The sequence below is a fragment of the Psittacula echo genome, assembly GCF_963264785.1.
Source record: "Psittacula echo genome assembly, chromosome: 5".
In the NCBI taxonomy this organism is placed as follows: Eukaryota; Metazoa; Chordata; class Aves; order Psittaciformes; family Psittacidae; genus Psittacula; species Psittacula echo.
The window spans coordinates 17,986,130-18,012,422 of NC_137739.1; the positions used below are offsets into that span (position 1 = coordinate 17,986,130).

Here is a 26,293-nt window from a genome sequence, read left to right on the forward strand (position 1 = left end):
AACAAGAGCTGTTTAGGGTGTGGGGTGGCTGCGTGTTCATTCCTGGATCTTCCCTGGAGCAAGGGAGTAGCTCAGAGGTGAGCTTATTTAGAGGTTGGGATAGTGGAGGAATTAAGGACTTGACAAAGTCTTGTTCCTGAGTCTGGGAGGCTGAAAACCAAGAGGCAGGGACCTGTCTCCTCTTCCTGCTGCCTGCCAAAAGGAAGAGCCTGGGGCTGATCTTAGGAGGATCCTCGGAAGAGTTGATCCTGCAACCTCCTAGATAATGCTGGAACACATGGAATAGTTCCCTTTTTTCTGTTTTTTGCTCTTTTCAGAGCCAAAACCCACTTTGAAGCTGGAGGGAAGGAAAGGGGGTTGGGCAGACCCCGCTTCCCACCCTTCCTGCCTGTTTTGCTTGGGGTGGTGTGATAAAAGAGCTGGGCCCAAAGGGTCAGACTGCCGTCTGCTGTTCAGGGTTTATCTGGAAGATCCAGGCCACCGCTCTGCTGCCTGTGCAGCAGCAGGAGGAACCTCCATGTGAGAGCTTTGTCATCCTGAAGTGCCTTGTGCTCAAGAGTGCTGGTGGGGCACTTTGAGGAAGGGCCTGCATCACGTACAACAGATCAGGATAAGCATGTGCACATGGCTTGGGGGTAGGAAGATCAAATCTGAGTTTATTTTGGAAGCAGTATTTTAGGAACAGTTAAACAGTGTCAGCTGAAACCTGGTAATTATTGCAGCTGCAAGGGGCAGAAAAAACAAAATCCAAACTCAGCATCTTGCTAAGGTGCTTAACTGTTAATTTCCATGAGTGAGATCCACCCTTCTCAAGACACTTCAATCTGTTCATATTGTTGCTTCCTCTCTGGATTAGATAGGTGGAAGCAGTGCTTTATTAATTAGAAAGAAAATGCTGCTCCTTCCTGCCAAGGCAGAGGAGCTCTTGGCAGTTTGCTCCACTTCAGCAGCTGAAGCCTCCCCTGTTCTGCTCTGGGCAATGTGCCTGCGGGACATCTCCTGGGGCATCTCCCTGCCCAGTGGGAGAAGTTCCTCCAAAATAAGGGTGAGTGCTTCCAGAAAGGCTTTCTTCTTTGTGGGCTTCTTTAACTGACCCCTTCCCTCACTGTAGCATAGTTTCCATTCTCACCTTTCCTTCTTGCAGGCTCCTCATTTGCTTAGTGTTGGCCAAAGGCATTCTCTGGTGCAGCATGGCGAGCATGTACACACTTTGCGTTGAGCTGTAATGCTGCTGCTCTTCCTGTTCCGAAAAGGTTTGCCCTCTCCCCTTCTTGGGCCAGCATTCCCCCCTAAATGTTGTTCACTGGCTGCTCTCACCTGGCGCGAGGGGTCACCCTGAAGAAAAGGATTTACTGCTTTGCCTGGAGAAATCCGATTTCACGCAGCACTCTCAGCCAAGCAGCCCACTTAGACCAGACAGTCTTGGAGATCACTATGGCTTAGCTAGGTTATCCTCCACCTATTTATAGATCCCTTCCTCTCCCCAGCTCCACCCACTGTGGGCTTTTACTGCACTGCTTTAAAGCAGGATTCCCAGCCTCTCCTGTCCCTGTGGAGCATTTTCATTGAGCTCAGAGACCCTGGTGCAGAGCTGGCGGAGGTGGATGGGCCGAGACCCAAGCAACACATTGGGAGCCAGCAGTAATGGGGGCAGGAGGCATGCCTCTCGCTTGTTGTGGTGAGCTAAAACTGGTGTTTCCATGTGGAGGAGGAGGCAAAAGCTTCTGCTTTACCAGCTTGAGGAAGTGGTCTCAGAAGAGCCTGTGGAATTGCTTTATTTGGCAGTTTAGCTCTGGAGAGGGGGGGAAGCTCTTAACTGAGCATCCTGCCTTCTGTTTCTCTCAGCCTACAGTGAACTCTTCAGGGCTGTATTTCTACCCATCTTGCCTTTATTTATATACTTTATCATAGTGGAACCCAAGCCTTGAGGTGAGAGGCAGAGTTTGCTCTTCTAGCAGGTCTCAGAGTTGCATTCTCTGTGCCTTTACTGGAGCACATACAGTGCTGGTGATGGGGCAGCCGCAGGTGTGCGACAACTGATGGCTCCAGCTAGACTCTAGCTGATGGTACTTAGAAGTACTCCTCCCCTCACATCACATGGCTTTCATTTAGCCAGAAATTCAGATTTGTTACAAATGAACTGCTTGAATAGCAGGAAATGAGAGGGGAAGTGCCAGGGATCCTCTTTGGCTGGATCTGCAAAAATCACTGCACTCTTGCTGCTGGCCAGGTAGCGGGAAGCACAGTGTAGGGATGTGTTGGCTGATGCTCAGTGGTTGGGCAGACCAATTAAACTGAGGAAATCGAGGTGGGGAAATCTGTGTTCTTGGGCTTTTTCTTCCCCAGTTTTATTTTGTTAGTCCCGGCTTTGCAGGTTATGGAGAAGAGACCATGACAGAGGAGCTGACATTCTCCAGCTAATGGCCTAATGAAAGCACATTCTGGTATTAAGCTCGTAGCAAAACTGCACCTGCTTCTTGAGCTGCTGCATTTGGGAGTCTGTTATCTGTCAAGGCCTTTCTTGATCCCTTAGATCAATCCTGGGATTGAAAAACTGTATTTTAGGAGTCTTCATTTCAGCCTTTTTATGGCACAAAGTAGTTTCTTCCCAAGGTCTGTCTGCTGTTCATTCATCTCTCCAAATCCTGGTGGGTAATTGAATAAGCTCAGCTGTGCTGGTTTTTTCTTCTTCCTCGTTTCTTCTTTTTTGCTCTGTTAAATGTTCCCTTGATCCGTTCCTCCTGACATGCATCCCGATTGCTGGGCCTTTTTCCATTAAGGAGAGACATGTTTAACTTCTGTGAATACTGGAGGACACAGAATATTTCTGTAGTTTAACTGTGAGGATGCTCAAAGAATAAATTCTAAACTCTAGGAAAGAGAGAGGGAGAAAAGGAGGAACAGTACCTGCCCCTGTGAGTAGGGGCATGCTCAGTATCAGCTAAAAACTGGCTTGAGCTAAAACTATTTCATTGCACTTTATGAAACAGCCACAGAAAACATGCTGGTGCAGATACCCAGGTCTGCCCAGTTTCAGTCTTTCTGTAGTGGGGAGCAGGAAAAGAAGGATATTTCGTTTCATGTACAAGAAAAATTAAACATCCTGACCACACACAAGCCATCCAGTCATACCTCTTGTAGTGGAGGGTAACAAAAACCTGTGTGCTGGTCAGAGCCCAGAGCTATCAGAATAAAATCACCTTTCTGTGTGTGTGGCTCCCCAGGGTGTTGGTTTGGGCTTTAGGTGAGGCTTGCTTGTCCTGTTTTCTCCTGCTTTACTGTGGTGACAAGGGCTTTCTGCTGGGCTTTTCTCCTCTAGTGGGGCTGCTTCCACTGCCTGAGGGAGGTGAACTGGGGAGAACCTCTTCTAGAGCCCCTGTACTCCCAATCTTCAGGCAGCAAAAACTGGATTTAGTGAAACAGCCCTTCTCATCCCCCATGATGGGGATCCTGGTCAGAGCATGCATAAATAGGCTTCTAAAACTGGAGGGTTGTTGCTTAAATCATACCTTATCTTTCTCTTTTTTCTTTCCTTGTTTTCCCCTCTCTCTTTTGTTATTTTTTTGTTTGTTTGTTTGTTTTCTGTCAACTCTTGATCAGAACCGACCTCCCTTTCTCCAGTGTGTCAGGATCTTTGCAGCAGCCCATGCCGCAGCGCCTCGCCTATTCCACCCGAACTACCATGCCACTGGCTTGGACCTAACCTAGGATAAACCTCGGCGTGGCCTGGGTAGGGGGGAACCATGGGGAGCTCTGCCTCATCGCTGGCCGCAGAGACGGAGTCGGACCATGGCTTCAGTAGCACACCCTACCCCGGGCACCCAGCCGTGAGCTGGTATAGGAGTAGTCACAGTGGCCCTGTTTGGGAAAGTGCCCTTATAACACGGCAGCATCAGCATTTACACCACCGGGTGCGAAGGTAAGGAGGAGGGGAAGGAGCCTGCTTACCTCTCTGCTTGAATCCAGGGTGGTGCATCTGGGAGATGGGTTGCTTTGCATCCTGTTGGGTGTGGGGTCCTTCTGTCCAGAGGCTCAGTGCAGCTCCTCGTGAAAGCTAGAGCCAGATTTCCACGTGTGATGCCAAGCTGTGTAATGCAGAACAGACTGCAGGATGCATCCCAGCATTCCTCACTCACCTGAATTGTGCAGGTGGCTGCCTGGGAATGTGATCTCCATTCTTCTAATGAGTGTACCACTGGCTCCTCTTCTTTCTGACCTCTCAACTACACTAGGTATCACAGATGGAGGATTGTGACTCCAGGTTGAGTTGTGAGAGTATCAAGAGCTTCTGAGCTCAGCAGGAGAGGCTGTTAACATGGAAAAGCAGCAAAATGCTTTTGAATACCAGATCCAGGGAAATGAAACACACCAGAATTACTCTGCAAAAGAGCTCAGTGTTTCCACCCCTCTATTTCCACCCCTCCATTTCTACCCCTCAGTATCCCTCCTTGAAACACCTCAAATGTGTCTCCAAGTCATTGCCTCTGCCCCTTCCCCATCAGCCACTTGCAGTGAGGAACTGTTCTTCATGTTGAGGGGCTGGTGTCCTGGATTCAGTCTCTGACAAGTTGAAAGGTATGCTAAAAGCATCTAAAAACCCTCTGCTTTGGGGCTTGGCTACAGGAGCTGCTGTGTTGTGTGCTAATAATATTTGAGCCATTGCCTGGTGCCTGCTCTGTGTAGGTTCCAGCCTCAGTGGGTGGTTGTACCCGCTTGAGTCTGGAGTTGCTAACCTGTTGGGAATAGCCGCTTGCTTCTGAGTGTCCCTGAGCTGTTGTGGCTTTCCACTGGAGGTGTTTGCTGTGATGGTCATGTAGTATCTGTAGTGTAGTCCCTTGTTTTCTCGCCTTTCTGCTGCTGCGAGTCCTGGAATGTGCTTCACAGGGTCTGGTGCATGACTCTGGGAGACTGAGGCAAGTGCCATCACACTTTGCTCCTTTGTAGTCTTGTCTTCAGTTTCTTTGTTGAGCTGCTAACAGTGTTAAACCAAGTAGATGTTGTCTTTGCTCTCAGTCATGGACTTGAGTTCCTAGAAATGCCCAGGAAGCATTTATAAAGGCTGTTTTGTGCAGTTCTCAACATCTGTTGCTGTGTGTACCAAGCATTGTGGCTAACCCACAGTTCTGGTTGGTGGTCTGTTCTGGGGAGGTTTGTCCCTTCTGGTTTAGAGTGATCCTGGAAATAGAGCTGGATCCTTCCTGCAAGACTAGAAGAAGGACTTGGGGGTGTTGGTCAATGAGCAGCTCCCCGTGACCTGGCTTCAGTGAGCGCTTGAGCCCAGAACCGCCCCCCCTTGTTGGGCTGCACCCCCAGAGCATGAGCAGCAGGAGAGGGAGGGGATTGTCTCCCTCTGTTGCACTCTGGGGAGACCCCCCCTGCAGTCCTGATCCAGCTCTGGGGCAACAACACAAGAGGGACGTGGAGCTGTTGGAGTGAGTCCTGAAGCCACGGAAATGCTGCAAGGGCTGGAGCAGCTCTGCTCTGGAGCCAGGCTGAGAGAGCTGGGCTTGTTCAGCCTGGAGAAGAGAAGGCTCCTTAAGGGGAGACCTTAGAGCAGCTTCCAGTGCCTAAAGGGGCTACAGGAAACCTGGAGAGGGGCTTTGGGCAAGGGCCTGTAGGGACAGGCCAAGGGGGAATGGCTTTAACCTGGCACAGGGGAGACTGAGATGAGCTCTTAGGCAGAAGCTCCTTCCCTGTGAGGGTGCTGAGGCACTGGCCCAGGTTGCCCAGAGAAGCTGTGGCTGCCCCATCCCTGGCAGTGTTCAAGGCCAGGTTGGACAGGGCTTGGAGCAACCTGGTCTGGTGGAAGGTGTCCCTGCCTGTGGCAGGGGGTTGGAACTGAATGAGCTTTAAGGTCCCTTCCAGCCCAAAGCAGTCTGGGACTCTGTGTTTATTCCTTCCGCACTGCTGCTTTCCCTGTGTTCCTTGCAGAGCTGGGGAAGGTGTCAGCAGCTCACAGATGAATGCCCCAGTTTGCCTCTGCACAGTACTGAGGTTTAGGGACTTCCAGTGCAAAGCTGGCACAGGGCACTGAAGAGGTTGTGTCTCTGTAGCCTCGTGTATGCCAGCTGAGCCTGCTCGTGATTCAAAGTCTGTAGCTTGGAGGAGCTTGAGAAACTAAGTGAAATCTTGACATGTGGAAATAAATTTCCTGAACAACCAGGCTTTGTGGATGTTGGGAGCGGATGTTGGGGCAAGAACAGGAACTGCCGGTCTCGGTGCAGATAACACCGGTGTCCTGTTAGGACAGGAGTAGTTCTTGTGATAATTTTGCATATCCCTTGCTAAAGGGAGAAGAGAGCTCATCCCAGCAAAGTGCTGCATGATTCCTGGAGACAGGAAAATCACTGGCCATGATTCAGTGAGCAGTGAATTGCGTGGGAAGAACTTGCTTTAGGCAGTGATTATGGAAGTGGGTTCAAAAGACCTGCTGAGATCAGCCAGGCTGTCAGGCATCAAAGTACCTGCAGTTCTTATGGCGAGGTGGGTGAGACAACAGGGTGAAGAAGCAGCGGAAGGCTGGCTTTCAGAGAGCAACTGATAAATATATTCCCTTAAAACAATGAAGTCAGTCAACAGAACAGCTCAGGGGAGGCAGCAACTGCCTGTGAATGGCCTCATCCCTGGAGTCCTGTAGCACAGGAAGGAAGTGGGGTACTGAGAAGTCAATTCAAGGCTAGACAGGAGTTCTGGGATAGACCTGGCTTTTCCTGCTGATTTTCTCTCCCTGCTTGTGGCCACCTTCAGAGCTGGTAATGCTTCGGATGCTCTAGAGCAGCACACAGCTGAGCCTGCTCCAGTCATCCCCTGTGGGAATGAATGCAGCCGTTCTCTGGCAGCAAAACAGGGAGGAAAGTGCTTCTTAAGTAACTTTGATCTGTACATGGTGGGGGACCACAGGAAGGTGTTCCTCAGGGTGAGGTAGGAATAAGGGCAGAAATCAGTGCTGTTTGGCTTTCAAGGTTTTAGAAGCTGGGAGGAGGCTGCATTGTCTCTTGCTGCCTGGGGTTCTGGCGATCTGGAATTCTCTGTCTCACAAAGGCAGGTGGACAGGAGGGAGAAGAGAAAGGGCTTTCATGGTAGAAGCAGTAGACTTATGACCTCCAGATTTGAAGCCCTCGTCTCTTCTGGGCCAGGCTACAGAATTTGTTTCTCTGTGTCAGCTTCCCACTTTTTAAACAGGAGCAGTCCCTGTCTTCTCCAGTGTGCCAGGAGGACACAGCTACTTAAGGACTAGAGGCACCAAGTGTCATATGCATGTTAGTTACAGGGATCTTACTGCTGAAGTCTCTGCTTATGGCAAAGATGTTGTTTAGAAAGACATCCCTGGTAGCTGTGTGTAGCCAGGCAAATTTCTGGCTTAGTTACAAGTCCCCTTGGGCTCCTCCTTGCTTGTACGCTTAAAGTTGTTGGACCCGGGCTCTTGTTGAATGAGAGTGTCCAGCTGAGCCTGCAGACCATCATGGCCAAGCTTCCTGATGTGCCAAACCCTTCATGAAGCTGAAAGCAGGAAGATGCCATGCCACAAATCTGGGTGGTAGGACACAGGTCCATTGCTGCAACTGCTGGAATTGAATGGTTTGAGAGGCTGTGGGCTAACTGGTGGCTTCTCCTGCTCCTGGTAGTGGTGGTGGCACCTCTCCAGTGTGCATCCTTCCACAGCTGTAAGGGAATCTGGGCACTGAACTGTCTGCCAGATGAGATTCAAGAATCACACAGAATCACAGAATCCCGAGGGTTGGAAGGGACCTCAAAAGTGTTTCTGTTTCATAAAGTGGATTCATAAAGAGGGACAACAGGGTCCTGTTGAGAACCGAGAACTGCTTGAGTTTGCTCCGCTCAGGAGAGGCTTTGTGGGGAAAGCATTGCATGATCTGTGCAGCTGAACCTCAGTGGCTCTGCCTATCACTCTCTTTGGTTGAAGCTCTCAGAGCTCCTTCCTTTTCCAGACAATATGCATTTTCTGGGGTTTCCCACAGCATTCCACAGAGTCTTTGTATTTTCTATACAAGCCTCTTCAGAATGAAATACCTCTGGGCCTCGATGACTGTGGAGGGAGGAACAAGCTTTATGTTTTTATGCTAAAAATATCTAAATCTCTCTGCTTTTAGAGAGGAGCGAGGAGACCTGCTGCTGTTCTTGGCAGCTGGTGGGAGGGCTCTTGTGTACCCCCTGATCCCCAGAAGCACCACGGGAAAGAAACCTGGAGCGAGGCATTGTGACCTTGGTGGTTGTGAACTCCATGGCTTAAGTGTGTGAAAAGCAGCCAGTCAGAACTGCTGAGTGATATCACACGGTCCTGTCTTGGGGGCTCTGAGCCATTTTGAAGCTAGTGGAGATGTTTGTAACGGGACACAAGTGTGCCCATGAATGGCAGGGGGCCATTTGGAGAGGGAATGTGATTGTGTGCATCTCCTTCCCACCCTCCTGTGTGATGGCAGTTTGCCTCCAAGCACAGCATAAGCAGAACTGGTGTCTGGAGGATGTGTTTCTTGCTGGGGAAACTGAGGCCCAAGGGTGAAGGGAGGTGTCTGAGGGGAAAAAATACTGGTAAAGCATCGGGTGACTCTGGAGGGTGTCCCTGCTTCTGTTTTCTGTTGTCAGACCTCAGGTTGGGCATCAGCCTCAGTGGGCCAGTGTCCATGCACTGTGTCCCGAAAGAGCTGGGGTTGGGGCAGGCACAGCTCCCCATTTCTTGCCAGCAACCTGCTGGGTTTGGGTATGCTCAGAGAGTTGATTTTGCAGAGTTGATTCTTGAAAGAATCACAGACTGGTTTAGGTTGGAATGGACCTCTGGACTCCAGCTGGTCCAGCTCCCCTTCCAGTGCAAAGAACAGAGACATGTGTGCCTGTGGAAAAGGTGGGGATAACCAGAATCTGCTCTGACTATATATCCACAGAGGAGGGATGAGGAGGGAAAAAGAGACAATTCTTCGAAACCACAAGGGTGCCAGCATCAGCTCTGATATTCAGGACATGCCTGTTCTTCACACCAGAGCAGAGCTTGTGTTCCCCAGGGGCTGCAGTGAGGTGGGTGCATCCCTCTGTGGGTTGTGCTCGCTCTGGAAGTTGCTGTGGCATGAAGTTCAGCTGGGATTTGGTAGAGTAAAATGATGCTGCCGGTTGGTGTGGATACCTGCTTGATGAGAACATCAGGCTTGTAACTGCTTGCCAGTTCTCATGGAAGCACACAGCAGCTGTAATAGTGTCTTGCTTAAGCCAGAGCAGTGCCAAGGAGCTGGCACTGGGACATGCTTCTTCCTGTGCCTGGGGCTTTCAGTCCTGCCCATCCAATTTCCACAGTTGCTGCTCTACTCCCAGAGCCTCGTAGTTGTTTAAATTGAGACTATTTATAGCTCTGGAGCTGTGAATAACTTGGAGGATGGTGCAGAGTAGCAGAGGCTGACATTTTCAATAGATACCCGGACAAGCTGTCCCTTTGCTCCCCGTCTGCCCCCTAACCTTCCCCATTTCCATCCTTGACAGGTGCTGGTAAGTGCCCTCTCTAAAGAAAGGGCAAAATCCAGTGCAGAGAGTCAGTTTGAGCCCATATCCTCCTGGTCTTACACAGTGGGTTTGGCTAAAACCTGAACAAAAGCGCCTCAACCCCTTGCCTGGAATGTTGCTGGCACAGCATGGAGAGAGAGCAGACCTGTCCCTTCAGTTGTGCCAGCCTTAAGAAGGGAAAGCAGTGCCTACCTGCTTTTGGGGTGCTCCTGGGTGCTCCCTGTTGCTCCAGGGAAATAGGTTCAGGTCCTTCTCCAAGTGGCCTGTTGGGTAGTTTTGCTTTGGTGCTCTCAGGATACTGCACTGCATGAAAGAGGTTAGTTAGCGTCCAGCTTTGGCTGGGCATGGATCTGAGGTCCTGTCCTCTTTGTCTCTTTTGGGAAGAGATCCTGGAGATGTGATTTTGCTGGGAAGGGAGCCGACCTCTTGTACTGGGTGCTGCAGGAATGTGTGGTCAGAGGGCATGGGGGAGCCCATTGGTGTTCTGTTTGGAGCAGGCATGCTTCTAGATACAGGTATGGTGGGGTGGGAGAGGGATTGGTAGGTGGTGAATTTTTTAACTTTTATATATTTCAAAAGCAGGGAATAGTACAAGGAGCCAGAGAAGGGTTTATTGTTTTCCACAACAACCCTTCTGCGCTGTTCCCTGGACGTGTTTTTGGTTGCAGAGGAAGGAGCTTGGTCTAGTGTTTCAAGACAAATCACTTGCCCCCTGAGAGGTGTTATGTGTGTAGCCTGGAGCTGTGAAGCGTTCTCAGTTGTCCTGAAGGAGCTGATGGATGGATGGATGTGATGACAGCAGGAAGCTCAGGAGCCTGGCTGAGCTGCTGCAAGGAAGGAGGAAATGTAGGGAAGGGGTGTGGGGGAGATATTTCATCGGTTTTGTTGGTCAATGAGCAGGTCCCCATGGCCCAGCTTCATTGAGTGCTTGAGCCCAGAACTCCCCCGTGTGCTGGGCTGCATCCCCAGAGTGTGAGCAGCAGGAGAGGGAGCTGCTGAGCTCTGGGGAGACCCCCCCTGCAGTCCTGATCCAGCTCTGAGGCAACAGCACAAGAGGGATGTGGAGCTGTTGGAGAGAGTCCAGAGGAGGCCATGGAGATGCTGCAAGGGCTGGAGCAGCTCTGCTCTGGAGCCAGGCTGAGAGAGCTGGGCTTGTTCAGCCTGGAGAAGAGAAGGCTCCTTAAGGGGAGACCTTAGAGCAGCTCCAGTGCCTAAAGGGGCTACAAGAAACCTGGAGAGGGGCTTTGGACAAGGGCCTGTAGGGACAGGCCAAGGGGGAATGGCTTTAACCTGACAGAGGGGAGATTGAGATGAGCTCTTAGGCAGAAGTTCTTCCCTGTGAGGGTGCTGAGGCGCTGGCACAGGTTGCCCAGAGAAGCTGTGGCTGCCCCATCCCTGGCAGTGTTCAAGGCCAGGTTGGATGGGGCTTGGAGCATCCTGGTCTAGTGGAAGGTGTCCCTGCCCATGGCAGGGGGTTGGAACTGGCTGAGCTTTAAGGTCCCTTCCAAGCCAAACCAGTCTGGGATTCTGTGATTCTCCCAGGGTCATGTAAAGAGCTCAGGTGGAAGCCACAAGCCTGTCCACTTAAGAGTCTGCGGCATTTGTCCTGGCATGTGTTAACCTCATCCTCTTGGTCAATGAGAGGGGGTGTGAAGGCAAGAACAGCCTCCTGCTCTCTGCCCATGGGAGGACAGGGAGCTACCTTGCTCCCTGAGCTGTTCAGTGGCTGGCCCATTCCCTGGGTTCATTCTGGAGCTCATTGTTTTCCTCCAAAGTTACCAGGTACTGGTTGCTGCAAAAGCCATGTGCTGGCTTCCTCCGACCAGTAACTTAATCCAGTTTGGCATTGGTGGCTCTGGGCTTAAGTCTCTGACTGCCACGATTCAGGAATGGAGAGGGGAGGACACCCATAGCTGCAGGCTCCCTTTGTCCACTCCAGTCCCTGTGGCCAGCGCTTGGATTCCAGCTGAAAGACTGCCTTGATTTCAGCTCTGCTGGTGCTGGTGCCTGGAGGAGACGGAGGGGAGCGTGTGCTGAACAAACCCTTTACAGGCCTTTGTTCCCTGGTGAAACAGCCCCTCCAGCCTTGCAAACAGACAGGCAGTTGTTCAGGAGACACAGAGAAGGTAAGCTGTGCTTGGGTGCTGTTTGTGTGCTGTGAGCTGAGGCTGCCTGTTCCTGCCCAGGGATCCACAACCAAGCCACGTAGCCGTGTCTTAGTGCTAACAAAGTGCTCTGGGCTTTTTGAATTGGTTCCCATCCCGTGCTCCTGCCCTTCCCACTCTGTCCAATGCTGGCACACCACCAGCATCGTAGCAGCAGCCTGTGCAGGCTGGGTGCATCCTGCAGCATCCCTGCCCACAAGCATCACTGAGTCCCTGCGAGGGGTGGGTGCTGAAGGTCACCGTGAGAAGCTGTGAAGAACTGATCTGAAGAGAAGGAGGCTGCTCCTGTGTTCCAGATGGCATTTCTGAGGCTGGAGCAGGACATTCAAACCAGAAGGGAAGTGGAAGTGAAGTGTGAATGCAACCCGCAGCCCTTCTGGATGGTGGTGGGACACCCAGCAGGAGACTTGGGGCAGTGCACAGGGTAAGTATCAGAGTTTAGGCTGCAGGTGCTTTGGATGCTCTGCCAAGTTGGCAGCTTGCTGGGAGCTAGAGGGGCTTGGCCTGCCCTTGCCCGCAGCAGTGCAGAGCTCAGCTTTGACCCTCACATGCGGGTTCAAGCTGTGCTGCTCCCAGTGCTCAGAGGAACATGGAGCTGGGCTCCTGCCTTTGGAATGTGGCACGTTCACTAGGGCAAAATATAAGGTGTTGTGGGGCTGGTCTTGCCACGTTTGGGGGGGAGGGGGCAGGGTTTCTGTACCTCCTGGCATTCCATAGCATTCCCCAACTGTGGAGTGAGAGAAGGTGGGCACAAGCAGGATCTTCCTGAAAATCTGATTTTAACCTGCATATCTTGAAGAAGTGACACTATAAATAGGTAGATGGATAGATGTGTGTGTGTATGGATGCATATGTATTTCCCCCCCTGCCCTGATTCCTTGGGACACAAAGGACAAGGCACTTTTTATTCAGCACCCTGGTACATGGTGGTACATGCCCCCTGTAGCACGGGGACTTATGCCACCAGCTGGAGCAAACAGGTTCCTCTTTAACTTTCCCTGCTGAGGAGCTGAAGCTTCTCCTGATGCCTTACCCCACATCTGCTGTGTCTGTCTGTGGGGAGGGACAAATGTGGAAACACTTGGAGTTTCTCAAATGTGGAGAAGACTTTTCTGCAGGAGCTGCAGGGTTACAGCTGTGGCACTGGCTGTATTGGGCACCCCATTGCTTAACACCTTCCCTTGGGGAATCTCCCAGCAAAGCTTGGCACAACAGCTGTTTTCATAGAACCCCAGACAGGTTAGGGTTGGAAGGGACCCTAAAGCTCCCCCTGTTCCAACCTCCTGCCATGGGCAGGGACACCTTCCACTAGACCAGGTTGCTCCAAGCCCCATCCAACCTGGCCTTGAACACTGCCAGGGATGGGGCAGCCACAGCTTCTCTGGGCAACCTGTGCCAGTGCCTCAGCACCTCACAGGGAAGAACTTCTGCCTAAGAGCTCATCTCAGTCTCCCCCCTGTCAGCCTGTTTTTCCCATGGGCTGTGTTTTCCTACAGCAGAGGTAGATGCTCTGTGTGTTCTGGGCTTGTTGGTGTGTATGCTCTGCAGCCCTGGCTCACTCAGTACATGTGCGAGCGGCTGTCGGAACTGCTGCTGGTGGTGACGTGGTGGGGAGGGCACAGCCACTGACAAGACCCATCTGTCTTGTGTGGCATTTGAGCCTGCTATGGGCAGGGCACGCGTGCTCTTCCTCTCCTCTCTGTCCTGTGCCCATGGATTGCCAATGATGTCCTTCAGGTTGTCCTTGAGGAGCATGTGTGCTGGGGTTATCCAAGAGCAATTTGTGTGGGACTTGAAGAGGATCCAGAGCTTTAAATGAGAGTAGGAGCTGCCCTCCTTGGTAGGAAGCAGTGTCCTGTGCAGGGAGGGATGCTGAGCTGCTAGAGCAGCCCCAGCATGGCCTCATTCATGCAGGGTGCTTCTCTGCAGCATGTGGATACGTGAGGGTTAATTGCACGTGCTCAAGCCAGGAGCATCCTCTAGATCCCAGCTGTCAAAGCACTAACTTAAGTATGTGACACCTTTATGAGGCAGTAAACAGGCAGTAAAGAGTTCTACAGTCTGAATTAACGGAGTCAGGGCCTCCAGGGTCCTGTATAACTTGTAGGGGCTTCCCTGGTAATTCCCGACTGCTCCAGGAGCCAGCCGGGTGTGTTGCTGGCTCAGTTAAGGTGGCAGTAGCTCTAGAGCATGAGGCATGAACAGAAGGAGCAGGTTGGGGTGCTAGGGGGGTCGTGTGGCTCAGCCTGCCCCAGCACAGCCTTGTTCTGAGGGTTTGAGGCTGGTGGAGATGACATGTTGAAGGAGCCTGTCTCGCTGCCTGCACTGGGTGCTGTGCAGAGCAGGCACAGGTCTGGCTCTGCTCTCTACATCCAGGGGTGGGTTTTTTTAGTACGTACCAAGGATGTTCTAGAAGCCATCAGTGTAAGGAAATGGAAATGGCAAGTAGGCTGGAAAGGAGAAGCATTCACAGCCAAACCACAGTTTGATAACATGGTTTATCCCACTGATTATCTTGGTAACTGTTGATAACTGTCTTTGCTAAAGTTCAGACACATAAGAAAGAGAAGTGACCTTTACAGGTCAGCTGCAGACAAACCCACTGCTGTTGGCGGGACTCAGCGTGTGCACAGGATCCCATCTTCACCCATCTATTCCCATCTGTGGAAGGTGTCCCTGCCCATGGCAGGGGCTTGGAACTAGATCCCTTCCAACCCAAATCATTCAGTGATTTTTCCTTGCAAGAAGGAACTGGACTCAGTTGCTGGCTGGAGCACCACAAGCAGGTACTTCAGTTTGAGGGCTCACCAGTGCTAGTGCTGGGTTGGTATTTTGGCCTGTTCTGGAGGTACAGGGCATCATTTAGCTCACCTCTGACTCGGCAGGTAGGAATGGTGTTTAACCAGTGCTGGAATGAGAAGGTAGAAGGCAGGTGGTTACATGTGGGGTGAGGGTGGTCCTTTTCCTGTCCTCTGGAGCCTTAGTGGCTGCAGTGGGGAAGTCCTGCGAGCAGCCACCAGCCTGTGGATGCCCTGGACTTCCTGTGCCGTTCTGCCTGCTGTATTTATCGAACCTGACACTTGAGCTGCTGTGGAGATGGATGAGTTTCTATTAACTGTGCTCTGTGTGTGCCCCCCTGTGAGGGGAGTCCAGGCATAGCATTGCAGGAGCTGAAGGCTGGAGCACGGCAGCTGGAAATGCAGCATGATTTATTCACTGGAGATGGGAGAAACGGGATCAGGCAGCTTTGGCGTGGTGGTGTTGCTCCTGATCTGTTTCTCCTCCCTCCCCTTTCTTTCTCTTTCCCCACCACTCTTCCAATTTTATCCTAACAGCATCACAAATTGCAGCATAAATCTCAGCTGTGCAGCAATTTGGATTGGCAGCCACAAGTAAATCCCCTCTTCCAGCCTCCCCACATGAGAGGGAGGTTGCAATGAGAGTAAGAGGCTATGGGTGAGTCCTGAGTGTGCCTGGTTTACATTCCCATCAGGTTTTCTTGGTTCTTTCTGGTTACAGGATCTAAAACATGTTTATCCTTAGTACCACATCTCTCTAGTCCTGGGAAATGGGATAATTCTTCTCCCACCCCAGCCTCCAGCACTGTCACATGGTGTGTTGGACAGTGATGTGAAACAGCCTCCAACATGGCATGGGAGGGATGATAGCATGGTTTGCTGTTGTTTGGGTGTGTGACATTTAAAGTTGTTCCCTGTTCTTAAAGATAGTAGAAGATTGTCTTCATCTGGACAAATGGACCTGTGCTTCCAACCTACCCGGCACTTGTAGGTGCTCTTGTTTCCTGATGTGTTTATCCTCTGGGGGCTGTGCTGGGAAGAATGGCAGGAAATAGCCCTGTGTGGTGCATGAAGGGCAAAACCTTTGCCATTTAGTTCATGTGAGGCTTCTGTCTACACACTCCCACACCAGGACATGTTTCTGAGTGCCTGTCCTGTCTCCTTGGGTGGGTGCTCTGCCTGTGTTTGTAGCCCTGTTGCCACCATTCTTGAGCTTGGCCAACCTTGTGTTGAGACGAGGTATCACCACACCAGAGTAAAAATACAGCCTCTGCCTTTATCTTGGCCTCTTCTTGGCTGTGCGTGGAACTTCGAAGACATTTTCCGCTTTGGGTTCTTAAAACAGTGAGAAAGTGTTGAAAGACACAAGGATGGGTCTGCCTGGAGTCAGCATGACTTGTGTGATGTACAGTGAGAAAACCAAGGTGCACAGGGGAAAGGCATCTGCTGCAGAAGTGCTTTAGAAAAGAGTGAAATTCCAGGGGTTTGGAGTAGCTGGGATTTAGCAGAGGAGAATCACTGGATCAGCAGCCGCTGTGGTGTCTGGGCAGTGCAGGGCTCCAACTCCAGATATGCACCTTGCCCTGCTCTGTTCTCCAGGGAGCACAGGCTCTTTTGAGGTAGACCACAGACCCTCACTGACAAAGAAATTCCTCAGCTGGCTTAAAGAAGGAGAAATGCAGACAACTTGTAGAGCTTCCTCTTCATCCAACTTGCTTTCCTCTTCAGGGGTTGCTGTTGAAGTGATTTTTTGAACATACCTCAGGTGTGGGGAGCTAGTGGGGGAGAATCAAGTGTCCTTCAGTCTCAAGTGTCCACCCTCCTTGCTGAAGCTGTCTCAGCTCCACAGATGAGGGCACTTTAAAGAGTTCAGTTTCTTGCTCCTTTCCTTGCCTCCTGCGCTCTCTGCTGAGAGCAGGTGAGTCTTTACTGTAAAATGTACCTGTAGAAGCCAGCCCTACCCATGTTTTCTTTCCTTCCTTCCCACTGCTTTCCCACTTCCCCATGAAGTGTCATTCAGAGCACTGAAAGGCTCATTGTTCTGTGCCTCCATGCTTAGATCTTCCTTCAAAGAGCAGCCTGTGCTCCGCTCCTCCAGGGCCTGTTTCAAATGGGACCTGGAGAGAGGCGATCAAGACTTACTTGAAGAATCACCTTGCCCGGGTCTCTCAGCTCCTCCAGGGCTTCGGCAGCTGGGGTGAAGGAGGAATACTCTGCTCCCAAGGGGTGTGTGTAGCTGCTTCACCTCCTGGTTAGATCCTCTTTAACCTCATCTTTGGCTCTGGGTTTGTCCAGAGATTGGACCTTCATCCCATTCAGGAGTGCTCTAGAAAGGGACCAAGAGTCCTGATGATCTCCTGGGTTGCTATAAATTTCCTAAAGGACCTAGTGCAACATAGGTGAGAAGCTGGAAACTCATTCCCAGCCCTTGCTCTGATGTTTGCAGGCAGAGGTGAGGTGGTTCTCTGCTCCTTTGGGGCCAGGCACTGGTGCTCAAAGATCCTGGAAGCTCTCTAAATCAGATGCATGTTTTGTTCTCTTAAGATTCACACACACACCCCCTTGAATATCTGTGATCAACCGTATGCCTCTGTTTTGAGCTAGAATAAATAAAGTTGGAGATTCCTCCCAGGAGCACCTGGAACTTCAGCACCTGAGGAGGATCAGCAACTAAAGGAGCTGTGTATGGGGTGAGAGCGGGAAGAGCCCATAAAGACAGTTTCAGCAGAAAAAGAGGAGTGTCTGAAAGTCTTTCATCTTCCCATTGGCAGTGCTCAGATGTGACTCCAGCTGCTTTCTATTCTGGGATGCAGGCAAGTGCGTGCTCCCACACTTGGTTATTACTGCTCAGGCAGCAGGTCTGGACTGACCCAAAGCTTTGGAAATCATTCTGCTCTTGAGTAAGAATAATTTAGAGGATGGTAAATGAAGGAGCATTGCCAGGACTTGAGAAATTCACATTTGGTTTCTGGACTTCTCTCAGACTTAGTGGTCTGTCAGTGCTTTGGTTACTGCCTAGATAGCAGGTCACATGGAAGGAGAATCCAGGGCTCTCCAAAACTCCTCTGTCTACCTCAGGCACAAGGCTGCACAGATACATATGCAGAAGTGAGTACATGTGTGAGGTCATGGCTTTTTCAGATGCTGATGGTGTTTTTTAGGCAGTAGTGAGAAAGTAATTCCCAGTTCTGTCCAGAACCTTTATGGAAAGAGGGAATGTGACAGCCTGGCAGATGTTGCAGGCCAGGGAACACACAGCCGTATCTGTGCATTCACTGGAGACCACACTGGAATTACATTGCTTCTGAGGGGGCTTTTGTGATGCTGCCTGTTCCTTCCTGGCTAATTCCAACAGCTGGCATCCCAGATCTTTCTTGTTACAGGAGCTCTACAAGTTACAAGCTTTTATTTCCTGGCTTCTTAGACTGTGAATGCTCCACCGACAACCTGGACTTCATTTATAAGCTCAAGATGCAAATATGAGCATCCCACCTGTGCCACATTGCTGGATGCTCCTTAACATTGTGTCTCAGCCCGGAGACCTTTGTGCCTAAAGGTTCATCCCATTTTGAGGCTGACGGGGTTGGGACATGACCCCTCTAAAGAGGGCTGTGCTGAGCCCTGCTGCTCACTGGCAGTCCCAGGTGCGAGGGCAAGCAGTGGTGCCTGGCTAGCAGCCATGGTGCTTACTTACCACCAGGATCCCAGGTGGACAAGCAGGTACCTTTTTCAGCCTGGTTCTTCTGGGCTGCTGCTCATCTGTCTCTGTGAGTGATGCAGATACCACTTGACTGCGGTGCCCTCCCCTCTCTGCTCCAGCGTGTAAGCCTCTGTGTGGTACACCAGCTTTGACAGCAAGGGCCGGCCCCACTACAGGCTTTCACCATTTGTCAGAATAAATTGCTTCTTCCTCCTATTGCATGGAGGAAATGCTGGTTCATTTGCCCTGAGTCTGAGGAGCACCTGAGGCAGCTTCTCCCCTCCTTGTTGTTCTTCTTCCCCGAGCCTGCAAGTAGAGCATGGCAACAGGCTCCCAAATCCACAGCCAATGCAGCAACAAATTGTGTGCAGTCTTGCATTCATCTGCCTGACCTGATGTAACCTGGGAAGGGGATTGGTGCTGGAGAAGGTATTGATGCTGCAGGAGCAGGAAAGGCTGGAGCCATTTCTGAGGTTGGTGGGCTTTGCTGCTCTTCAAAGCCTCTGCTTTCCATGCTGGCCCTTGCTGCCAAGCTGAACAAGGAAGCCCTTGGCCTCACTTCACTCAGGTCAGTAGAGCATGGAGGGACATGGCTCCAGGGAGCACCAAGCTTTGCTGCATGTTTATTCCAGCATCTGGCAGTGAATGTGAGTGCACTTGAAAGTTGTGTGTGGAGTCAAGGACTCAGCAGAAAGAGTGAGTGTGTGCATGTGTGTACAAACTCTGATATCCAGTTCCTCAGGGACAGTGCCCTGGGCTTCTGTTCTGTGCCTTGAGAGCTGCCTTTGGCATCACTGTTCTTTGGAGGGGTTGCAGATGTGGTTCCTGAAGAAGAAGAGAGGACATTCAGGTTTCCCCTCTGCCTTCTGATCTCCCATCACTGAAGGAGCTGCTCAAGCATGTCAAGAAATAACAGGGCTTCCTAGTTTGTGGCACTGGCTCTGGGAGGAACCTGCATCCTCACCATTCCCCTTGCTGCCAAGTAACAGTTTAGTGTAGCTGCAGTGGCTTGATCACTGTGCCCTGATCTAACCTGATCTAACTTGAACTCCAGAGATGTCAGGAGTTGCCAGAGCTCCTCTCTCTTCCTCTGTCCCTCAGCAATCTTTCTTTCTCTCTGCACATCAGTGTAAAGCTTGTTGGCTGGGTTACGAAGCATGAGCTGCTTTCCTGAGGCACAGGGCTGGCTTAGCTTTTCATTAAGGCTGGTTAATCATCCTGAAGAGAGCCTGACAGCCGCTGGCAATGGACACAAGTGTCCTGTTGCTTCCATCTCAGCGGGAGGCATCAGGTCCTGCTCGTGTACCTTGAGATGTTGCCTGTGGGAGGGCACTGTCTGGTGTAGGACAGTGATGCTGCAGTGCTTGCTTGGTTCTGAAGAAGCTTCCTCATGTGCAGGAAGAGGGACTGTAGCGATAGGACAAGGGGTAATGGGTTTGAACTTAAACAGGGGAAGTTCAGGTTAGAGATAAGGAGGAAGTTCTTAACCGTGAGGGTGGTGAGGCACTGGAATGGGTTGCCCAAGTAAGTTGTGAATGCTCCATCCCTGGCAGTGTTCAAGGCCAGGTTGGACAGAGCCTTGGGTGACATGGTTTAATGTGAGGTGTCCCTGCCCATGGCAGGGGGGTTGGAACTAGATCTTAAGGTCCTTTCCAACCCTAACTGTTCTATGATTCTAAAAGAGCACCTGACAGCAGCTCTGCCTGGAGCTGGGATGGTGGCCAAGGGAAAGCCCCAGGAGAGGAGGAGGAGGCTCAGGGCTCTACTTCCTTCCTCTGCCAGGCTGCAGCGCTGATCTCCTCAGTCTCAGACCTCAGGAAACACAAATGTTTCTCTCTCCCTCCATCCCAAATGGTACCGAGCTCTTGATTAGTGTTGCTTTTTCCTTAATTGCACCTTGGAGCTATGCCTTGATTTATTCTTTCAGGGAGAATTCAGGGGGAAAGATGGATGTTTCTCAAGCAAATAGTGGCCTGCCCTGTGCAGCTGATGATGAGCAGGGCTAGGAGCTGGTGAAACAAAAGGAGAGAGGGGCTTGGCGGGATGCTCCTGCCACCTTCCCCCTGGTCATGCCTGTGTTGCAATAGCTCCCACCACTCCTCAATTCTTGCAGGGCCATGCGTGGGGCGAGGCCGCCTTCTCCACACTGCATGGTGTCTTCCAACAGCGGTATTCTGCCTTTCAGGCCTCAAAGGCAGCAAATAGCTTTGAATTTCCTTTTCATCCTGGGAAGAAGGGATTTAATTTACACTCTGAAAGTACAGGGTGGTGTTTTGGAGCTGAGCAGGTGGCACTCGCTATGAATGAGGCAGGGGTGTGGAGTTGCTCACAGAGCATCACCCGCGGCTCCTCAATCCTGTCCATGCTCTCCAGACATGAGATATCTTAAGAGATGTCCTCTAGTCTATTCCCTCCCACATTTCATTTGAAATCCTTCCACTTTGAGCTCTTCTGGCCATCCCTCCCACTTTTCCCAACCCAAGCATCATAGCTAAGCATGGATATGAAGCTGTCCCCATCCTGTTGACATTCCTGTGGCAAATCTACAGATGTTGATAATAGATGTCCTCCCTAGACTTGGTGAGAAGGGTTGATGGCAGGACCTTGGGGAAGAGCCAGCCCAGGAATTCTGCACCATCTGGAGGTGGTTAAGAGGCAGTAATAGAGCAGGGAGCACAAAGGAAGACCCCTTGACTGTCAGATCTGAGGGAATGGCACACGTCCTTGATGGAGCAAAAAAGGACATCTCTCCTTGGTATGTAAGCTTCGTGTAGGTTTCAGTGATGTGCTTAAGACAGCAAGGTCTTGCCCTTCTCTTAGGTTAGTATTATTTCCCCTTATCCTGTCCCTACAGGCCCTTGTCAAAAGGACATGTAGTGATTAAAAAACCTTAAGTGGGGGCTTAGAGTTCTGTGCTCCTGATAGGTGTGACACCTGCATGATATGTCCTGGTCACATTAAACTGCTCACCAGTTTGTCCACATCAGCAGGTGCCCTCTTGGCTTCAGGACAGGCTGCCTCGAGAGTGACATTTGGCTTCATATTGGTCCAGGTGTGTTTGTCCTCAGGTTCCTGTGGGCACAGGAGCCCGTAGATGGTCCTGGTACCTCCTTGGCACACCTTGAGATTTGGAAGACATTGCTGCATGGAGGAGTTGTGCTACAGCTTATCCCAGAGGATTTGGTGTGTTGCTGGTCTCTGCTCATTGCATGATTGGATCAATGTCAGTCCTTGTTGTTGCCAGGACCACTTTCCTCTGTAATAATCTCTTCCCCTGCCGTGTCCAGAGTATTTTGGCTGAAGGTGGCAGCTGAATGCTGCAGCCAGGTCAGCAGCATCACTCCTCTTCTGCCAGATATGAACCTGTTTGGCCTTTGACCATGTCCAGTCTTGCTGCCTGACAGCTCAGCCACCCTCTCCTTATCCTTGATGCACCTTTTTCAGTTCATCTGTATTATCAACCAGGGAAAGTGTCTACCAGGATTGACCCCTTGTAGGCTCTTGAGAAGTTTTGCGAGCTGCCTCAAGGCAGGGAAGGATTTATGGGCCAGTCAGGAAATGATTAAATAGCCTTCTGGAGCCCCTGCCTTTCCTTCAAAGTCTGCCTTCCTAACCAGAGGGATCTGTTCAGAGGCTGAAGCTTTTTGTTCTTTTCAGCAGAAGTATTCAGGCTTCTCCACATGTGAATAATTGCAAACTCCCTCCTGCTGGGGCTGTTGAAGTGAAACTGTGACGCACATTTGTACTGAACCTCTTATCAACATCAGTGAGCAAGTGGGGCTCAGGCACCCATCATTGTGTGTGCGCCATGAGGGTGTCATAGAACCAAGAACATCCCTGGCACTGGATCCAAGTCTTGTCGCTGGCTGCCAGGGTGTGGGATCAGCCCTTTTCCTTGGTGGCTGATGTTGAGCTTTTGTCCTATCTTCTCAGCATGGAGAGTGAAGCATCCAGGAGGTTTGGTTGGTGCCCTCTGGCTGCTGGCTGGGGTCACTGTGGGACTTGGCTCAGCAGCAGGTTGTTCTCATGAAAACCTCTCAAGAAAATGTTATTTCAAATTCCCTTTTGCTGCTTCCAGAAAACCTTCCCCTGGAGTTGCTTAAAAAATGAGTCTGAAGAGCCAAAAGCTGAGTTCTGGCAACTCTCATAATACCTGTGTTTCCAAATAATATTGGCAAGAACCCTCATCATGATCATAGAATGGTTTGAGTTGGAGGGGACCTTAAAGCTCATCCAGTTCCAACCCCCTACCACGGGCAGGGACACCTTCCACTAGACCTGATTGCTTCAAGCCCTGTCCAACCTGGCCTTGAACACTGCCAGGAATGGGGCAGCCACAGCTTCTCTGTTGGGCCACTCTTTTTGGCTGTAGATCACTTTGGGTTGGGGACCACACTGTCTTTCAGTTTTTCAGGGTGGAGGCCTCTGTTTGAATGCTAGGTGTGAAAGTCTCGGGGTTTTGAGCCTTTCTGTACAAGGCATCTTGCAAGCAGGTAATCATTTTATTCAGTAGCAGATGTGTATCATCCTGATCTGTGAGATTGATTTCATTGGAGTCTGAACCTTCCTCCATTTCAGGTGCTCATGAATTTTGCTGAACAACTTTATTTTACATGGGGAGTGTTCTGAGTCCAAAGATGGAGTGTAATGATGAAAAACATACAAGGTAGATGAGCCCATTTTTACCAGGCTTCCTAAGAGCAAAATTACGGTTCTCTAAGTGTCTTGCTGGTCCTGAATTCCTGTCTTCCATTTGCTGGAGGACTGTCAGACTGAAAGAGCAGCTTTTGTGAGAGCTGCAGGGACTTCCAAATATTTTAGCAGAACCAGGCTATCTTTTGCACTCTCTACACCTAAATTACACCAATTTCATGTAAGTGTGACCAACCCCTGTAAAACTGGTATACCTCCTTTGTGTTTGCTCTAAAGTGGGTTCAAATATGTATGTGGGTTTTAATCAGCGTCGTATAGTCAAAGTAAGGCAAGATATGGATTGAAGCCATTCAGGTCATCACCACCTAGGGGGGTTGGAACTAGATGATCTTTAAAGTCCCTTCTAAACCAAACCATTCTGTGATTATCAAACCTGTTTAAGGATCTACATAGTATGGCACTGGCCTGAGTTAATGGCGTAGCTTTTCCTCACCTAGTATAATACTTGGGTGCAATTGGAGCTTGATATTACTTGCTCTTGATTTCTCCAGATACCCAGAAGACCAGGGCAACTGGGTACAGAAATGGTAAGTGAAGAAGTTGAGTACAGGAATGATGGCAGCAGTAGCACTGTGCTAAATCGATTCCTTCGAAATGAACTGTGATTGCAGCTGTGCAAATTTCCTAGGATTGCATGCAAGGAGGCAAGATGATGTTATTAAATGTAACCACAGGCTGGAATTAGTCTTAATGAGAAACAGTGTAGTTTGAGAAGAGCTGAGGCTGTGCTGGTGGCTATCCCCAGGGCTGGGGCTCCAGAGGCTCCTTCCTAGGCTGTTCTCCTAGCCTGTCTCATGCTGATCCCATGTGCCAGTGTAGCACGTTTGCCATGCCTCCATCCTGGGTTTTGAAGAGGTCAGGTTGCCGTTGGTCATCTCCTCTGGGCTCTACATCCCAATAACCAATAGCACAGGAGGTGCTTCTGGTCCCTCATCAAAAGCTTGTGAATCCAGAGCTTGCAAAACCTCGTGACGTTGACGCAAAACTAGTACTTGGCCTTTGCTGGCCTCCTTGAAATACTTGGTCTGCCTCTTCCTTTCATAGCCTCACAGTTTCTTCTTGTTGCCCTAGCAGAGATCTGGTTAACCTTTTCATTAGCAAAGGAGCCTTTGAGAATGGTTTTGTCTCAGCGTGCCTGTGCTGCAGTGCTCTGCTAGCCAAACTGGTTTTCTTCTGAAAGACAGTATCCTACAACACTGAAGCAATTAATGTATATTAAAGGCTAAGGATGCACGTCCTGTTTTCTTACAAGGGAAGCCTTCCAGATTCTGGTTCTGCTTTATGGCTTTGCTTGAAGAACGATAAAAGCCTCTTGTCTCCAGTCCATCAGTTCAGGAGAATGCTGCCTGTGTGTCCTTTACCTTGGAAGAAAGCTCGTGTGAGGCATGTTTCTTCCAAACATGTGTGTGCCACTTTGCATTCTTGGGGCACCATTGGGCCTGCAGCTCCAGTGACCATGTATCCAGATAGGCAGATCTCTTCAAAGACTCTGCTCTTCTCCCTTTTCCTGGGCTAAACCCAGGGATTTCAGCTGTGAAGAGGGCTTTCCAAGTAATGATGGTCTCATGAACTTCCTTCCTCGTCAAAGCCAAACTTTGGAGCATGTTACAGGAGCTTTCACGATGTTCCTGTCCCAGCTGTGCCTCTGCCCTTCTCCCATTTCCCACCTCACTCTTGACATGTTCTTTGGGTCCTCTTTACAGCCAGCAAAGCGTAGAGAAGCATGATCTCTGCCCCACTTGCATCCTTTACAAGTGGTTGTACTTACAGAGCATTGCCTTGGAATGCCTTGCATTTCTTCCCTGTCCTACAGTGAAATGTCCCCTCCTCTCACCCTTAACATCTGGCAAGCTCTGGTTTTGAGGAGGTGAGGACAAAGTAAATTGCAGGGAAAGCTGCAGTTTGAGAGCATGTGCTGTGGTTTTGTTGGCTGCCAGGGAAATATACAGCTAACTGAACTCCCTCCAGCTGCGGGCAGTGTTCTTTCTCTCAGCCTTCTCATTAGCAGAGTTCAGTTTTCCCCTGGGAACTTCTCATTAGAACTCGCAGCCTCTTCTTTCCCTGGCTGGTGGAGCACATCTGAGCTGCTGGAGCTGTGTCCAGTGTGGGAAAAGTAGAAGCTAAATAGAAAATGTGCAAGAGCCCTCTTGAGGTTTGGTGCAGTGGACCCAAGAATTTCCCAGGAGTGCATCATCAGCTTGGAAAATTCTTAGGGTCTATCTGAGCTTCTTGGCACTTTCTGAGGAGGGTTATGTGGTGGTGATGGGGCTTTAATGGCCCTGTTCACTGTCAGGTGCTCACCCTTGCATGGTCTCCTGCTGCAGAATGAGATTTTTTTCCCTTTATCCTTTCTGCTGTGATGAGTGATTTTCATCTGCCACCATTGCCTTATTAAACACAACAAACCCAGTTGTCAGTGGGAAATGCTGTTTTCTGCATCAGTGTGATTGTCCTGCCCCAGCAAATGGTCAGGGGCTGGGTCAGGTCACCTCCCCCCACTGTGCTGGGGCTGGAGGGAGGTGACCTTCAGAAAGAAGGGGTGTCCTGGCCAGGGGAGAGTTTGAGTGGAAGTGAGGCAGGCTGGTCCCTCAGATGTGTTTCCTCCCCCTGTCTAAGCTGTGTTTCTCAGAAGCAGTTGACAGGTGAGGCACTGGAATGGGTTGCCCAAGGAAGCTGTGAATGCTCCATCCCTGGCGGTGTTCAAGGCCAGGTTGGAGAAAGCCTTGAGTGACATGGTTTAGTGTGAGGTGTCCCTGCCCATGGCAGGGGCTCAGAGCTAGATGATCTTAAGGTCCTCTCGAACCCTAACTATTCTTTGAGTCTATAATTGCCACTAAAGAGCAAGAGCAGATACAAATATATGATAAGTAAGTACTTGTGTGATCTCCTCCAACCTGCTCGCCTCAACTAAGAGACTTAATTCCCAACAGCCCTGTGTGTCCTGCAGCAAAATATACTCTGGGAAGTGATAATTCTGTTATTGGCTCTGTGGTGTGTTTTCTCCTAGAGCAGACTGAGGAGGCTGCACTCAGCTGATTGATACATGGGGTGTTTTAGTCCTAAAAATATCTTTCCTGGAGATAGGAAGAATATTGTTGTCCTTCATGGCTTCATCTCCTGTTACAGGGTGGAGGGATGGTGGATTATGTGACTGAGAATACTGGGGCTTTTCAGCCTGGAGAAGAGAAGCTGCATGGAGACTTTATAGCAGTATCTGAAGAGGGTCTACAAGGATGGTGGAGAGGGACTTTTCATCAAGGACTGTAGTGATAAGACAAGGGTAATGGGTTCAAACTAAAACAAGGGAGTTCAGGTTAGATATAAGGAAGACGTTCTTCCCTATGAGGGTGCTGAGGCGCTGGCACAGGTTGCCCAGAGAAGCTGTGGCTGCCTCATTCCTGGCAGTGTTC

At 50.5% G+C, this 26,293-nt stretch overlaps 1 protein-coding gene across 14 annotated transcripts in view; it reads left to right on the plus strand.

Annotated features, from left to right (window-relative positions):
• The window catches only part of CAPN15 (calpain 15), a 61,151-nt gene that overhangs the window by 13,063 nt on the left and 21,795 nt on the right, over positions 1 to 26,293 (plus strand). For 6 of the 14 annotated variants that reach the window (XM_080619931.1, XM_080619932.1, XM_080619924.1 and 3 more), the window contains one exon: positions 3,601 to 3,919. The exons of 2 other annotated variants lie outside the window; for them this stretch is intronic. In XM_080619931.1, the coding sequence (XP_080476057.1) occupies positions 3,744 to 3,919 (176 nt within the window). In that variant the 5' untranslated portion in view covers positions 3,601 to 3,743. Of the gene's footprint in view, positions 1 to 2,977; positions 3,920 to 4,560; positions 4,576 to 11,496; positions 11,634 to 11,968; positions 12,097 to 26,293 lie in introns of those variants that run through there. 6 more of the 14 variants (XM_080619935.1, XM_080619936.1, XM_080619934.1 and 3 more) reach the window with 6 other exon arrangements.